The sequence below is a fragment of the Mercenaria mercenaria genome, chromosome 4 (assembly GCF_021730395.1).
Source record: "Mercenaria mercenaria strain notata chromosome 4, MADL_Memer_1, whole genome shotgun sequence".
NCBI lineage: Eukaryota > Metazoa > Mollusca > Bivalvia > Venerida > Veneridae > Mercenaria > Mercenaria mercenaria.
In genome coordinates, this window is record NC_069364.1 from 50,943,274 (window position 1) to 50,959,696 (window position 16,423).

General features: G+C 37.2%; 1 protein-coding gene across 1 annotated transcript in view; it reads left to right on the forward strand.

The window, feature by feature from the left end:
• The first annotated feature begins 3,126 nt into the window (after positions 1–3,126).
• Positions 3,127–16,423, forward strand: part of LOC123551666 (testis-expressed protein 11-like) — a 47,222-nt gene continuing 33,925 nt past the window's right edge. Inside the window, exons 1-8 of the mRNA XM_053542189.1 lie at positions 3,127–3,200; positions 3,832–3,884; positions 4,261–4,400; positions 8,062–8,146; positions 9,426–9,505; positions 10,034–10,064; positions 11,814–11,863; positions 12,585–12,713. Of these exons, the coding sequence (XP_053398164.1) occupies positions 3,845–3,884; positions 4,261–4,400; positions 8,062–8,146; positions 9,426–9,505; positions 10,034–10,064; positions 11,814–11,863; positions 12,585–12,713 (555 nt within the window). The 5' untranslated portion in view covers positions 3,127–3,200; positions 3,832–3,844. The remainder of the gene's footprint in view (positions 3,201–3,831; positions 3,885–4,260; positions 4,401–8,061; positions 8,147–9,425; positions 9,506–10,033; positions 10,065–11,813; positions 11,864–12,584; positions 12,714–16,423) is intronic.

A 16,423-nucleotide genomic window follows, 5' to 3' on the forward strand; every position in this document is an offset into this window, starting at 1 on the left:
CCATGGTTTGTCTATTATACTTACTTGATTACCTATGTATATGGGAAATGCTGACTCGCTAATAAATATTTATAAATTTGATAATTATACTGAATGGTTATCTGGTGAGGTTGCTGTGACCACCTGATATTAGGAATGTTGTATAGCAAGAAGGCTTCAAGCGGCAAATATTCCCGCCGCACAAAGCATTAAACATGGTCCGTTGGATTTTGTTGTTGTTTGTTTCACCACCGGTAATCCATATGGGTGACTCCTCCAGAAGACTGTTAGTAACATTAGTCGGAGGATGGTACAAGATACAGAAGACACTCCAATTCCAGTAGAGTCCCTGGTTCTTTAGCGTGCGAGATGTTAAGAACAAAAACACGGGAGTTCTATCTCAATGTTTGTCATTTTTAGTTGGAGGGACGGGTGCTCGAACTCACGACCCCAGGTTTCCTAGTCAGACAATGTTACCACTGAACTACTCATACTCGGTGGACCCGCTTCTATAGCTTTTTACTGGTGACGAACGACGCTAAAAAAATAATTGCGGATCCCATTGCTGGAGTTTGGTCATTGCAGCTTGGCATTCCGAAGCCATTTTAGGAAGGAAGTAGCAATGACTCTGAATATGTTTGAAACTCTGTTCAACGCAATAGAATAACTTAGTTAAATGAAAAAGAAATTTGGTAACAAAACCTGGGCCTGCATCTATTAAAGTTTAAGTCTGAAACTTACACTTGAAAATATTTTAAATTTTAATTATGCTCTACCATTGTTAAATTAGCACAGATTACAATGAAACTTTTCATGAATCTACAATTTTCAAGTTTGCAGACTGCTCAGCGATATTTCATGAAAATAATTTTGTTATAAACAATGATATGCTAAAGTTTTTGACATTAAACGTTGATGAGTCCGGACATAGACCTTAACTTTGAATATTTATTTGATTCCGTTATTCAAATTCAATATTTATCTAAAGTCTCTATTATTTAATTTATTTATGATAGTGCTCCAGGGTTCAATACATTATACAGGGATCAGTGTTCTATACACATGAATAACCAAAACCAGAGGTTCGGTATCCTTCCGGACAATGCAAATGTTGTTATCCGAGCATACTTATGTACCTATATAATTATTTTTCTACGAGAAAGTCAGGAAAGTCCAAGAAGGGCCATTTACCTCACTGCCATATATAGGAAAAAGGGATGTTGAGATTTTAGCGCAAAAGATTTAGATTATCTGCGCACGAAATACTTGGGGTGAGCTATTGTTTTCACTCACCATCCGTCCGTCAATACACTTTTTCGAACAAGATTGGCCTTGATGTTTCTTGGATGATGTTTTACTAAGATTATTCAGAAAAATAATATTGGAACAAATTCTGACCCAGACAGTCCAGTCATTCTACTAACCGATATATTAAACGAAGACTACAGATTCGGTGATTGATATGTGGGTTAATACAAAAGGATTAAAAACACTAGATTTCTGGCAAATTCATTTGTATCCACTGTCATAATTACGAACTTTCGGATAGCAAAAATATTGAAAGTTACTTTTTTACGATTGTTATCGAACAGGTCGTTCGGTAAGTTTTCAAGCATTTGTTTTTCATGCGGAAAGATAAGGCGAACACATAAGAAATGCTTTGCCGCAAAGAAATATTACTCGCTGAATATGCGTAAATTGAATTTGTGGTATTTGACAACTGTCCGATAATATCCGGACTTGACTGTTACCTCGTTTGAGTCCCTCCATTTGGTTTAGCTTGCGAAAAGCAATATGATATAATACCAACCAATCTATATATTAGAAATAGGAAGCATGCTTGTTCCTGGACTGGGTCCTGGACTGGGTTAGAGACCACCCATTGTTCATTGTAACATTATGGCGTGTGCGGCCTTCCATAACGAAATTTAAATTAACCCATGTTTTCAAGCCCGTTCGAACAACATCACCAACAACAAAAAACGTATGAAAAACGTAGTGATGCTTTATTTTAGAATTACGTGTGAATGCTATGGACCCTGTTTAAATTGTTGGCATGGCAGGAAAAAAGCGCTTCATACCTATCAAATGTGGCAAATTAGCAAAAATTGGATATGCCTAAGCAAAAAACCCTCATATTCGAAAATAAATGTCTTTTGGCTTTGTTTACATTAGTGACCATATTTACTTTATCCCAAAGTATACGATTATATAGGTTGGGTATAGGTCTACACTAAATAGGAATATGGCGCGAAAAAGTGGTAAACAAACAATTTTCAGTTGTTTTTTTTTGCTCTGTGGAGCTTCTTTCCTTATTTTCTTTGCACTTTTTGACAGATCTATGCTTGACATTTAGGAGGCGTTTTCATAATGAAATGATAGCATAGCAGAATTTGTCATGGAATCTTAGGTCATACACCACCACTGCAATTTGGGGTTTCATTTTAGTTGCTTTTGCAGTTTGTGTCTTTGACTGAAAATATTTTTCTTGCATCAAACATGACCCCACATTTTTCTTCATGATTCAGCACTAAAAATTTTTTTCGAGAAAATGTAAGTTACAGGTCTACATTTAAAATAGGTTCTGATGTGTGCTGCAGCCATAGAAAAAATTGTCAATTTCATCAAAGAGCTATAAATGCTTCTTTGATTTTATACAGAATAAAGACAGCCAGCTATTTAGTGTGTTCATGCTATTACTTTATTCCCACTTTGTTCCCCGTACTCTTTAATTGGTGGTCTATGACCACTAACAGGTGTGCAGACGACCGGAAATTGCGAAAATCAGCCAACAAAAACAAATTTCAAGAGCAAAACTTTTTATTTGCACGTCTAAAAATTACTTGAAAGTAACTTCTTTACTTACTTTATGATGTATCGAGTTCTTCTTTATTCATTTTCCATGCGATAATTAAGTTAGTAATGAATTATAAAGTCAACTTTTTCGCATTTAGTTTACCGAGATGTGTATTGTTCGGATAGGCTCATATATCGGATATTTGTCGCAACGGGTGCTCTGTGGCTATCCTTACTCATTTGGCTTATCGGGATGACTTATTTTATGATCTGATAGATCTATTTTATAATTGTCATCCCTCTATGACAGAAGCGTCCAATTTTTTGGACTACAGTACACTGCGACTGGACATGAACTGTAGAGTAGATGACCCCTATTGATTTGTGGGTCATTTGATCAAAGTTTAAAGACACAGGAACCTGCAGTAATTGGAAAACTGTTTCTGATCTGTAACTTGAGAATCATTTGACCAAGAACCTTCAAACTTCATAGGATCTGAGGATTTAGAGAGTGGATGATCCCTATTGATTTTGGGGTCACTTGAGCAAAGGTCAAGGTCACTGGAGCCTGAGCATGGAAAACATGTTCGATCAATAGCTTGAGAACCACTTGACCCAGAATGTTGAAACTTCATAGAATATTTGGACATACAGGGAAGATGACCCCTATTGATTTTGGGGTCACTCAATGACTCATCAAAGGTCAAGGTCACAGGGCCAGAACATGGAAAGCCATTGCCAGTCCATAACTTGAGAACCACTAGGCCCAGAATGTTGAAACTTATTTGGAATATTGGACATGCCAAGTAGATGATCGATCTCTATTGCAGCCAACCATCTGTGTCTCTTGGACTTAAATGGCTCCTGTCCCCTATTCACTTCTTGCCTATTACTACTATGATTGGGGCAGGCAGTGTAACTCAAATGAGCGATCTAGGACCATCATGGGCTCTTGTCATATCATAGATGCCTAGTAGGATATATGATTTGAAATTAATTTGCTGAAAAATAAATATCGCTTTGTCAAAGATGATTCCTTTTCTTGTTTATTTACAGGAGAATATCTGAGATGCTTGATGAACTGCAAAGCCTTTTGGCTCAGTTTAAAGGTAACTTTTCTTTAAAATCTTCTTGTTTGTTTTATTATCTGTACAGCTAAGAAATCCTTTCTGACCTATTATATTATACCATATTTATGTAGCACCCTTTTCATAATAAACAAATTTAAAAGTGCTTCAAACTTCTGTTACAGTGTAGTACCTAACTTACTGTTAAATGTTACCTGGTAACAAGCTCATTAACCTTTTTATAGAAAGTCATTTGTGTCAGTTTTAGACATTGAAACATTTTTCCATCTTAAATAGAGGCAAAAATCCAGTTGGTTCCCAACATGAAATTGGCTAATCATTTCCCAAATCTTGTTAAGTTATTCTCAAAGGTTATCATAGTAAAACGTTATTGTTACTGTATGTATTTTTTTATCAGCTTTGACATCAGAGATTTCCAAGGAGAATGCAGTGTCAACTTCTAACTGGACAGACTATCTGGAGAGAGGCATCAAATTGTGCGAGGCATTACCTAATTTGGAATCTATTAGTCCAGAGCAGTCTACACAGCTTGCAGAGGTATATGTCTGAAATTTTGATGTTTTAAAATGTCCGAGGCTCGGAGACATATTTGAGCTGGAATACACCTGGAGTTCCGAATAGATGTTTTAGCTTCACTATACAAAGAATATGGAGAGCTAGCTATCCTAGTCTATTCACCCCTGTGTCTGTGTTTGCAGCCACAGCTTTGATTAAAATGGTCTTGCATTCAAAGGCCATTACTCTTGCAACAATATTTCATAAATTATGCCCCATTTTTCTTAAGACTTTCCGGGTAAAGTTTTGACACACTTTCACTCTATGTCTTACTCTGGCACCAGTCTTTCATGAATTTTGTCCCTTTCTAGAATAGTTTTGATACCGTTTCACACTTTCTCTGTTATAACTGAATGTCCACATCATTGGACACATCATGTGATGCAAGGTCCATAAATCTGTCACCAATACAGCCCCTTATTACTTAGAATTTTAGATTCACTTTTAATTTTGATTCACTTTTACACTATCCCTGTCAAAGTATTTGATTTGAACTAAAAATAGTTGTCATATGTCATCACCAACATCCTATGACACAAGGTCTATAAATCCAGCTCAAATGTTTCTTGAATTATTCCTTGTTTTGTGATGAATTCAGCAATTTCAGATAATCTTTTTATGCTATTTCAGTCTAGCTTGGCTATTTCCAGTTATATTTGATCTAAACTCGAAATAGATTTTCTACATCTCTTTAATCATTTAAAACAAGGTGCATTACTTTGGCAGAATAATTTTGTGAATTATTTCCCTTTATGCTTAGAAAGTTTGTTAATGTGCACTTTCACTTTATTTCTGTTAAAATCAAATGGGTTTAACTCATAAATCTTAAAATGTTGCCCTACATTATCATTTACATGAAGGGAGTGGGTGAGAGTGGGGTTGTTATTAATCACTGTCTGGATTATACTTGTAGGTTACTGAGATATGTCCAATTTTAAAGTCAAGCATTAATATGAGAAGTCCTCTGACAGCTTTTCTTTTATTTCAGGTTTCATATTTCATAGATTGCTTTCAGTAACTTTAGTAATTATATGCATCAAAAATTCATTAAATTAGTTTAGTTCAGTGACAAGCAATGAAGTTAATTCTTCATCTTGTATATCGAAAAGACTGCAGTAAATTGATTTTGGTGCTATTATAAATTATAAGACAAGTCTATAAGAAACTTACAACGTTAGGCTAAAAAAAGATTCCTCCACTAAGGTTTTCTGTAACAATACTTTGCCAGCTATTTTTGAAAACTGTGTGACAAAATCATTTTGTATCATTAAACATCAGTTTGAAGGATTTTCATGAAACTTTGGTCAAATGATCACCTCATCAAGACGATGTGCAGAACTCGTGAGTCAGCCATGTTGGCTCAAAATCAAGGTCACAGCTCAAGATCAAAGGTTTGAGCCTTCCATTTTGTGTCGGCTCTGCATCTCCTAAAACCCTTCAAGGATTTTCAAATTCATTGATGCCCTCATGCATTGACTATAAAACATACGTAACAACATCAATGTGTCCACCCATTACAATCATTGCCCTTTCACTATCCATAACAGCGGCGTGGGATATAGCTGTCTTTCAGACTGCCTTGTATCATTGGAAAGTTATGGTTCTGTGAGTTTCCCTTATTTTGTTGCATTTGATAATTTCTTTGTGTTAAGTGGTGGGAGACATATGCTTTTTTAGCTCACCAGAGCACAAAGTGCTCAAGGTGAGCTATTGTGACTGGTCATTGTCCGGCGTCCGGCGGCATCTGTCATCCGTCGTCCGTCAACATTTGCCTTGTGAACACTCTAGAGGCCACATTTGTGACCCAATCTTTATGAAACTTGGTCAGAATGTTAGTCTTGATGATCTCCAAGTCAAGTTTGAATCTGGGTCATGTGGGGTCAAAAACTAGGTCAGCAGGTCAAATCAAAGGAAAACCTTGTGAACACTCTAGAGACCACATTTGTGACCCAATCTTTATGAATCTTGGTCTTGATGATCTCTAGGTAAAGTTCGAAACTGGGTCATGTGGAGTCAAAAACTAGGTCAGTAGGTCAGATCGAAGGAAAAGCTTGTGAACACTCTAGAGACCACATTTTTGACCTAATCTTTATGAAACTTGGTCAGAATGTTAGTCTTGATGATCTCTAGGTCAAGTTTGAAACTGGGTCATGTGGAGTCAGAAACTAGGTCAGTAGGACAGATCAAAGGAAAAGCTTGTGAAATCTCTAGCTAGGCCACAGTTATAATCAAATCTTAATGAAATTTAATCAGAATGTTTGTCTTGATGAACTTTAGGTCAAGTTCAACTCTTGGTCATGTGGGGTCAAAAACTAGGTCAGTAGGCCAGATCAACTCTGGTGAGCGATATGTAGGGCCATCCAGGGTTCTCACTAGCAATTTCAAGTTGCAGTCCTGGGACTCCCAAAGCTGAAAAAGTTGCAGTCCCAACTACTGACTAGACTGACGGACAGACTTAAACGTTTTGTCAAAACACAGCCTCTATTGTACTGTCAAATTAAGTGTAGACTGACACACATTTTGTAAACACAATTCTTCACCTAAATATTGTTAAGGTGTGGTAAAAAGGTAAAGATAAAATAGGTCACATGTAGTCAAAAATTAATGTAGGAAAAAATCACCCCTGGACAACACCCCCCTCCCCCCACATCCCTGCTGTTTCTGATCGTCCTGGACAAAATCCCCCAGTGAAGTTATCAAGTTGGACAAAATCCCCCTTGTGAAAATATCAAGTAGGCCAAAAATCGCTCCTAATAATTTTTTCTTTACCTTTTTATTTCAGAAACATGTATATAAACATACAGTGAAAAGAAAATATATAAACAATTACTACTTTTATTTTTATACTCATTAAGAGCACAACGTTAAAACATTCGGTGTAAAATACAAGAATGCACAGTATGTCTGTGATCAACATGTTAATAAATGCTTTCTCAAATAACATCAGCGATTTTGCAGAAAAATAATCACGTTACTAAGACCGACATCAACAGCATCTTAAAATTCTCGTTCATAATTAAGCCTAATTATCACTTTTTAAGAAAAAATTTAAAAAGTTCTTTAAAATTGGTAATTAGTACGTGAGAAAACAATCGGAGTTACTTCAAACACTACGTAATCCGTCGTTAACAATTAGAAATTGTCACCTATGCAATCACACCGACAATCACATGTATTCGAGCTGATCTGTCTCGCGGTGAAGTGGAAACAGGCAACGCTGATTGGCTATACACGGCTATCGGTGACAAGCGAGTAACTCGGCCCACATATTTTGCTCTCGAGTCAAACCTTGTTTATTCGCAAGTTATGTAATCAATTAATTTTCACTGCGTCTCACTGCAGAAACGTGCGTCCGGGGACTCCCAAACTGCAATAAACACGTGTATACTGGGACCAATTATGCGTACAGGGACGCAGATTTCGGCGTTTCCGAGAACCCTGCCATCATGGCCCTCTTGTTATAAAAAAAATCTCTTATTTTTTACTTCTTTTTACATTTTTGAGAAAACTTCAAACTTTCAAAAGTTTTGCCCCAGTGCTAGAGTTTTGATTAGTATTAGTTCCATTTCTGTTACCTTTTACATTGCTTTTTACATATAGATCAAATTGAAATTCTCAGGGTTGCATGTTTTCTTATTTGCAGATAGAAAATATAGCAGTAGGACTATGGAACCAGTCTGTAGCATTAAAGACAAAGGGAATGGTATCTGTAATAGCCAATGCTAAGAGTAAGTACATGTATAAAATTGATAGGATCTGTGGTAATATTAGGACCCTGCCATTTGGCAAAAGCCCATCTAGTAGTCACTCTGTCCTTCCATCTGCTGGTCCATACATCCATCCAAACACATTGTACAGGTCATAACCGAGGGATTTTGTTTGATTTGCCACACAATAGAGGACATTTAGATGAGTGTAGCATATAAAAACATTACTCTAACTTTTTAAAATTATCTCCCTTTACTAAATTTATTGGTGCAGGTCATAACTCTTAAAGTGCTACATGGAATTTATTCAGAATACATACGAAAGATAGGAGACATTATGTACAAGAGCCATAAACCACTTTTTTTTTTAATTACCTCTGTTTATTGAATTGAGTCCTCCAGACCATTACTCTAACAATTATTATAGGAATTATTTCAAACTGCATACAAAGATAAAGTTTGACATTAAGGGGAATGGCACTGTACAAGAACCATTAGCCTTAGAATTAACTCCCATTATTAATGACTAGAAAACAACAATAGGAGGGTATTTTGTTGAACCTGAACACTGAAAAACATAGAACAGTGAGAGAAAGTGCACTGTTCAACATAAAGACCCATAGCTCTGCTTATTTACTTCTTAGCTCACCTGAACTTTGTTCAGGGTGATCTGTTAGTGTAAGTGGATGGTCGAACTTATGGTATTGGTTGTCTTTTGTTCACATTTTTACTTAAATACCTTCTTCTCTTAAAATGCCGGTCATACATACACCAAAGTTAGTCTGTAGCATCCTGGCAAGGATTTCCCTCAAGTTTGTTCCAATGGTTTTGCTTGGCCCCTTTAGCAGTCACCAGAGCTAAATATAGAAAAACTTTTGAACAGCTAAAGCCCAAAAAAGCTTTAAATGACTTTTGATGAACCGTTTGATAGATCTCCACCTAACTTGTTCTGTATTATCCTTGTAATGACCTCTCTTAATTTATTTTAAACTAGTGAACCCCTCAATTTTAAATTTCCACTTTTGGCTTCATCACTCACAGGTTCAAGAGGAATGTTTGCACAATATCATATAATAAAAATGATTAAAGGTTGTTTTTTTCTTGTACCTGTAGCACCACTTGCAAAAATTTTGTGTCAGGTGTTCACTTGGTGAAAGATATTTCAGTCTAACATTGAAAATCAAAGAATTATCTATTATATATTTTGAATTTTGGTTTACATGGCTTTATATGGTTCATGAAAAAAGTGCCAGCTGTACTTGTTTTATCTTTCTGTGAATATTTGATTATATTTTAACAGTACGTCACATTGCGTTCTGGATGCTGGAGTTTTGTGGGCAAAGATTTGAAAATGAAACAAGTCTGAGGAGACAGATAATGGTATGTATTAGATTACTATTTTCTTGGAATCTCATTAACTTTCATTGACTGCCTGGTTGTACTACAGTTTCTATAGCTGCCATCCTGAATAGAACAGTTTCAGTTTACTGTCTGTGTTAACTTATTGTATTATTTATCTTGGCATGATTTGATAATGTAATTATTTACATTTTAAAAAAGTTACTGTAAGAATCTGATTTTAGTACAAGTCTTGTTGTCTTTGCCAGGCAGTCTCTGTGTGTGTTTAGGTAATTTATATGTGAAACATGGCTGTTTGTGCAATTTGGCTCTTTTCAAGTCTCCTTTGCATATTATATGTAATGTTGTTGTCAACTTAAACTTATCATCTTTATGTTATGAAAATAGTGACAGAGAGGCTTATATAAATATCTTGAGTTAAATTTAGGTATTTTGGTTGGTGGCTGTAGCAGATTTTACACTGCCATATAGTTTGATCATGTTAGTGTAGTTACAATATCTGGCTACAGTTGAAAGTAATCTATAGCTGTTACGTTATGTGCTTGCTAGATGGGACTCAAAACTGGAAGAGCTTGGTTAGGTAATAAATTCAGTTCATGTTTCCCTTCTTTACTGATTTTTGTGACTTTTTGGTCACATTGATTTCATTTTATGTAAAGTTATAATTTAATTTACTTTTTTTATATGATTGAATTTAAGAATGCTTTAACTAAAAATATCTGAAGTACATGTATTCTTTTGTTTAAGAAACACTGTCATTTGCACTTACTTTACAGATTGTTTTGTGATGAGTATGCAGATACATATAATAAAGAATAAAATGCCTGCCAGTTTGCATGCCTGAAATAAAACATTTCAGAAATGTGCTTAAGTTTAAGTGAGAGTTCAGGAGTGACATTATAGCCCTTAGAACTTATATAGTGTTTATTAAGCAGGGCATCTCTGCAAATGATGTTCCAACCAAGAACATAATTATGTAGCTATTATGCATTTTTGGCCACAGGGGTAAAGGTCAAGGTTGCTGTAAAAAAATAGAAAAATGTTTTTTTTCTTGCAAATTTTCCTAGAATCGCTAGCGCAATTTGTGGATTTGCAAGAAGTTTCAATGTCATTCATCACCTGTTTAAACATTAAACTAACATTTAATTTTTGTTTAGCCTCACCCTTACAGAAGCAAGCCTCTGTGGCGTACACGCTGCGTATTTGCTGTGTATATGCCGCGAACACAGTAGTACGCCAGAGGAGTACATTTTACATACACTGCATGCGGCGTACATGCCGCGTACTATTTCGACGAGTACACAGCATGTACGCAGGAGATCACTAGTACACTTCAAGTACGCAGCACAGACTCTGTAAATTTAAGGAGTACACTGCATGTACGCAGGAGGGACTTGTACAAGAAAATAGTACACTGCATGTACACCGCAGATACTTCGAAATTTATAACACTTATATTTAGTTGCATTAAAGTTGTTTCCCCTTGATGCAGTTACGCCATTTTCTTCAGATGTTTACCAAATTACATGCTACAAAAATTGATTTATTTCATTGAAAAGTGGATGAAGAAAAGCATACTAATTTATTTGATAACATCAGTCTACATTATTTTTAAATACTTATTGATGCATGTCACTTATCTTTTTTCTGTTTTTTTCTGTCCAAATGATCAGCATTTGCCTAAGAAAGTTGGTGGGGTAAGGAATTTACATTATCACAGCAGTTTCGCCACAAGAGTACACAGCATGTATGCAGCATGTATGCAGCAGGAGTACACAGCATGTACGCCGCAGGACTCGGGCCAGAAGTACACAGAATGTACGCCGCAGGAGTACACAGCATGTACGCCGAAGGAGTATACAGCATGTACCCCGCAGGGGTAGTACACCACAGGCTCATTTGCATGTGAAAAGTGTATGTGCCGCGTACATGCTGCATACTATTTCCCGCATACTAAATTCCTCCAGCGTACATCCTGTGTACTATGTAGTCCACAGCATGTACGCAGCAAGTAGTATGCGGCAGAGCTCATTTGCATGTCAAAAGTGTACTACAAACGTACTATCGGTGTATGTGCGGTGTATATCCTGCGTACTATTTAAAGCCCTTGATTTCAGTACACATCATGTACGCATCATATACGCTGTATGTACACAGCAAGAGTAAGCAGCAGGCCTTTTTCTTCTGTAAGGGCAATTATTTGTTGTTAACATTTATATTAAAGTTAAGATGAAATGAAAATAGTCCAGAAAAGTGATTTGGTATAGCTTAATTATTTAGTAATTATTTAGTAATTCAGAAATTATTTATGGTAATATTTTCTTTTCAGATGGAAATATACCTGACTTTGCTGATAAAGTTTTGTCAAAATCAGAGAAGGCAAGTTTCATTTAGGAATCTTACAAAGTCTTCTTTGTAACTGTTTGAGAAAATAGATGTTATATAAGCTGTAAAGTTTTACTTAAAATATTGACAAGTGCCTCAACATTTTCACAGTCTGGGATGGATACTGTTTAATGGCATGCTAAAGACATAAGAGATCTATACATTATTTTCAAAATGACATGTGCTTTGGGTATTTATTTTGTATCTGTTTTGAATCGTTGAAAATGTGCAATCAAATAGCACTTGATTATCAAGTATTTCCAATATTTTACCGCCTCATAGCCTAGTGGTAGAGCGTACGCTTCTAGTGCGGGAGGTCCTAGGTTCGATCCCCGGCCGCGTCATACCAAAGATGTGAAAAATAGTATCAGTAACTCCCTTGCTTGGTGCTCAGCATTTAAAGGGAAATTGGCCTCTTCTCTCATACCCTCATAGCGATGGATTTCATCAGGAATGAGGTGTCAAGAGTGATTGAGTTGTAGAACTTCCTTCACAATCGACCTAAAATACATTAGTATAAACTATAAACTAAGGATATCCAATACTTTTGCATCACTGAATGCAACATGGAATGAATAAAAGTAGTTTTTTTTTGAAATTGGAATAGTTAGGTAATCATTTAAAAAAAAAGTGGCAGAATGGTGTTTTATAATAGATCCTGTTCCATTGAACAAGCTTTCAGGTTTTAAGGTTGTACTTTTTTTTTCTATCAAAGTGTATCCAGAGATTACAGAAGTTGGTGATTGATAAGAAAGCAGCAAGCGGAGGAACAGAATCTGTAGAGAAAGAAAAACTTGAGGTTGAGCAAGATCTCTTTACACTTCTCTGTTACTGGGCAGAAACAGTGAGTTGTGTAATTCTTTTTACTTCCTTTTCCGTCCAGTCTGTAACTCTTGTATACATACAAGGATATTTTAGTAACTTGTAACAGCATATCAAGACTCTGGTCATATTTAAAGGCCAAATATTTAAGGCATTTTTTCTTGTCTGGACCTTATTCACTACAAAATAGGGTGAATTGTCCTTTGCACTATACAGATCCCTAGTTCACAGTACACAGACCCTTAGTTCACACTACACAGACCCATAGTTGACACTACACAGACCCATAGTTCAAAGGTGAAGAACCTAAGAATGGTTCAGTCATAAGATTCAGCTGTCAAAGTGCCATTGTTCAAAGGACACATTAACATCACATAGTGGGGGCATCTGTGTTCTGTGGACACATCTTCAGTTTTTAGCTCACCTGTCACAAAGTGACAAGGTGAGCTTTTGTGATCACGCAGCGTCCGTCGTCCGTCGTCCGTCCGTGCCTGCGTGCGTAAACTTTTGCTTGTGACCACTCTAGAGGTCACATTTTTCATGGGATCTTTATGAATATTGGTCAGAATGTTCATCTTGATGATATCTAGGTCAAGTTCGAAACTGGGTCATGTGCAGTCCAAAACTAGGTCAGTAGGTCTAAAAATAGAAAATCCTTGTGACCTCCCTAGAGGCCATATTTTTCAATGGATCTTCATAAAAATTGGTGAGAATGTTCATCTTGATGATATCTAAGTCAAGTTCGAAACTGGGTTACGTACCATCAAAAACTAGGTCAGTAGGTCAAATAATAGAGAATCCTTGTGACCTCTCTGGTGGTCATATTTCTCATGGGATCTGCATGAAAATTGGTGAGAATGTTTATCTTGATGATATCTAGGTCAAGTTTGAAACTGGGTCACGTCCGGTCCAAAACTAGGTCAGTAGGTCAAATAATAGAAAAACCTTGTGACCTCTGTAGAGGCCATATTTTTCATTGGATCTGTATGAAAATTGATCAGAATGTTCATCTTGATGATATCTAGGTCAGGTTAGAAACCGGGTCAACTGCGGTCAAAAACTAGGTCAGTGGGTCAAATAATAGAAAATCCTTGTGACCTCTCTAGAGGTCATATTTTTCATGGGATCTGCATGAAAATTGGTCAGAATGTTCATCTTGATGATATTTAGGTCAGGTTTGAAACTGGGTCACGTCCGATCCAAAACTAGGTCAGTAGGTCAAATAATAGAAAAACCTTGTGACCTCTGAAGAGGCCATATTTTTCATGGGATCTGCATGAAAATTGGTCAGAATGTTCATCTTGATGATTTCTAGCTCAAGTTCGAATTGGGTCAACTGCGGTCCAAAACTAGGTCAGTACGTCTAAAAATAGAAAATTCTTGTGACCTCCCTAGAGGCCATATTTTTCATGGGATCTTCATAAAAATTGGTCAGAATGTTCATCTTGATGATATCTAGGTCAAGTTCGAAACTGGGTCACGTGCCATCAAAAACTAGGTCAGTAGGTCAAATAATAGAAAATCCTTGTGACCTCTCTGGAGGTCATATTTTTCATGGAATCTGCATGAAAATTGGTCAGAATGTTCATCTTGATGATATCTAGGTCAAGTTCGAAACTGGGTCACGTGCGGTCAAAAACTAGGTCAGTAGGTCAAATAATAGAAAAACCTTGTGACCTCTGTAGAGGCCGTATTTTTCATTGGATCTGCATGAAAATTGATCAGAATGTTCATCTTCATGATATGTAGGTCAAGTTTGAAACTGGGTCACGTGCAGTCAAAAACTAGGTCAGTAAGTCAGATAATAGAAAAACCTTGTGACCTCAGTAATGGCCATATTTTTCATGGGATCTGCATGAAAATTGGTCAGAATGTTCATCTTGATGATATCTAGGTCAGGTTTGAAACTGGGTCACATGCGGACAAAAATTAGGTCAGTAGGTCAAATAATAGAAAAAACCTTGTGACCACTCTAGAGGCCATAGTTTTCATGGGATCTGTATGAAAGTTGGTCTGAATGTTCATCTTGATGATGTCTAGGTCAAGTTTGAAACTGGGTTACATGCGGTCAAAACTAGGTCAGTACGTCTAAAAATAGAAAAACCTTGTGACCTCTCTGGAGGCCATATTTTTCATGAGGTCTATATGAAAATTGGTGAGAATGTTCACCTTGATGATATCTAGGTCGAGTACAAAACTGGGTCACATGCCTTCAAAAACTAGGTTATTATGTCAGATAATAAAAAAACCTTGTGACCTCTCTAGAGGCCATATTTTTCAATGGATCTTCATGATAATTGGTCAGAATTTTTATCTTGATGATATCTAGGTCAAGTTCAGAAGTAGGTCACATGAGCTCAAAAACTAGGTCACTGTGTCAAATAATAGAAAAAACGACGTCATACTCAGTTCATGTGGGGGCAGGTGAGCGATTCAGGACCATCATGGTCCTCTTGTTTCTTATAATACTCTATATACCAGATATTGTGGTGTAATTAGTCCCCTACTGGTTGAAAACCAGTTTCGGGGACTATAGGAATGCACTTTTCCGTCATTCCGTCCATCCGTCTGTCCGTCCATCCGTCTGTCCGTCCGTCCGTCCGTCCTGTCCGTCCGTCCGTCCGCAATTTCGTGTCCGGTCCATAACTCTGCCATCCATAAAGGGATTTTAATATTACTTGGCACAAATGTTCCCCATGATGAGACGACGTGTCATGCGCAAAACCCGGACCTCTAGCTCAAAGGTCAAGGTCACAATTGGAGGTCAAAGGTCAACAGGGCTTTTTTCCTGTCCGGTCCACAACTCTCCCATCCTTGAAGGGATTTTAGTATTACTTGGCACAAATGTTCCCCATGATGAGATGATGTGTCATGCGCAAATCCCGGACCCCTAGCTCAAAGGTCAAGGTCACAATTGGAGGTCAAAGGTCAACATGGCTTTTTTCCTGTCTGGTCCATAACTCTCCCATCCATTAAGAGATTTTAATATTACTTGGCACAAATGTTCCCCATGAGGAGACGACGTGTCATGCGCAAAACCTGGACCCCTAGCTTAAAGGTCAAGGTCACAATTGGAGGTCAAAGGTCAACAAGGCTTTTTTCCTGTCCGGTCCATAACTTTCCCATCTATGAAGGGATTTTAATATTACTTGGCACAAATGTACCTCATAATAAGACGATGTGTCATGCACAACTTTCAGACCCCTAGCTCAAAGGTCAAGGTCACACTTAGCAGTCAAATGTTAACATAGCATGAACAGGGTCTGTTTCGTGTCCGGTCCATAACTCTGACATTCATTAAGGAATTTTAATATCACTTAGCACAAGTGTTCCCCATGATGAGACGACGTGTCATGCGCAAATCCCAGAGCCCTAGCTCAAAGGTCAAGGTCACAATTGGGGGTCAAAGGTCAACAGAGTTTTTTTCCTGTCCCGTCCATAACTCTGCCATCCATGAAGGGATTTTAATATTACTTGGCACAAATGTTCCCCATGATGAGACAACATGTCATGCGCAAAGCTCAGACCCTTAGCTCAAAGGTCAAGGTCACAATTGGAGGTCAAAGGTCAATAAGGTTTTTGCCCTGTCCGATCCAGAACTCTGTCATCCATCAAGGGATTACAATATTACTTTGCATAAATGTTTCCCATGATGAGACGACGTGTCATGCGCAACACCCAATACCCTAGCTTAAATGTCAAGGTCACACTTTGAGATCAAAGGTCAAGAGG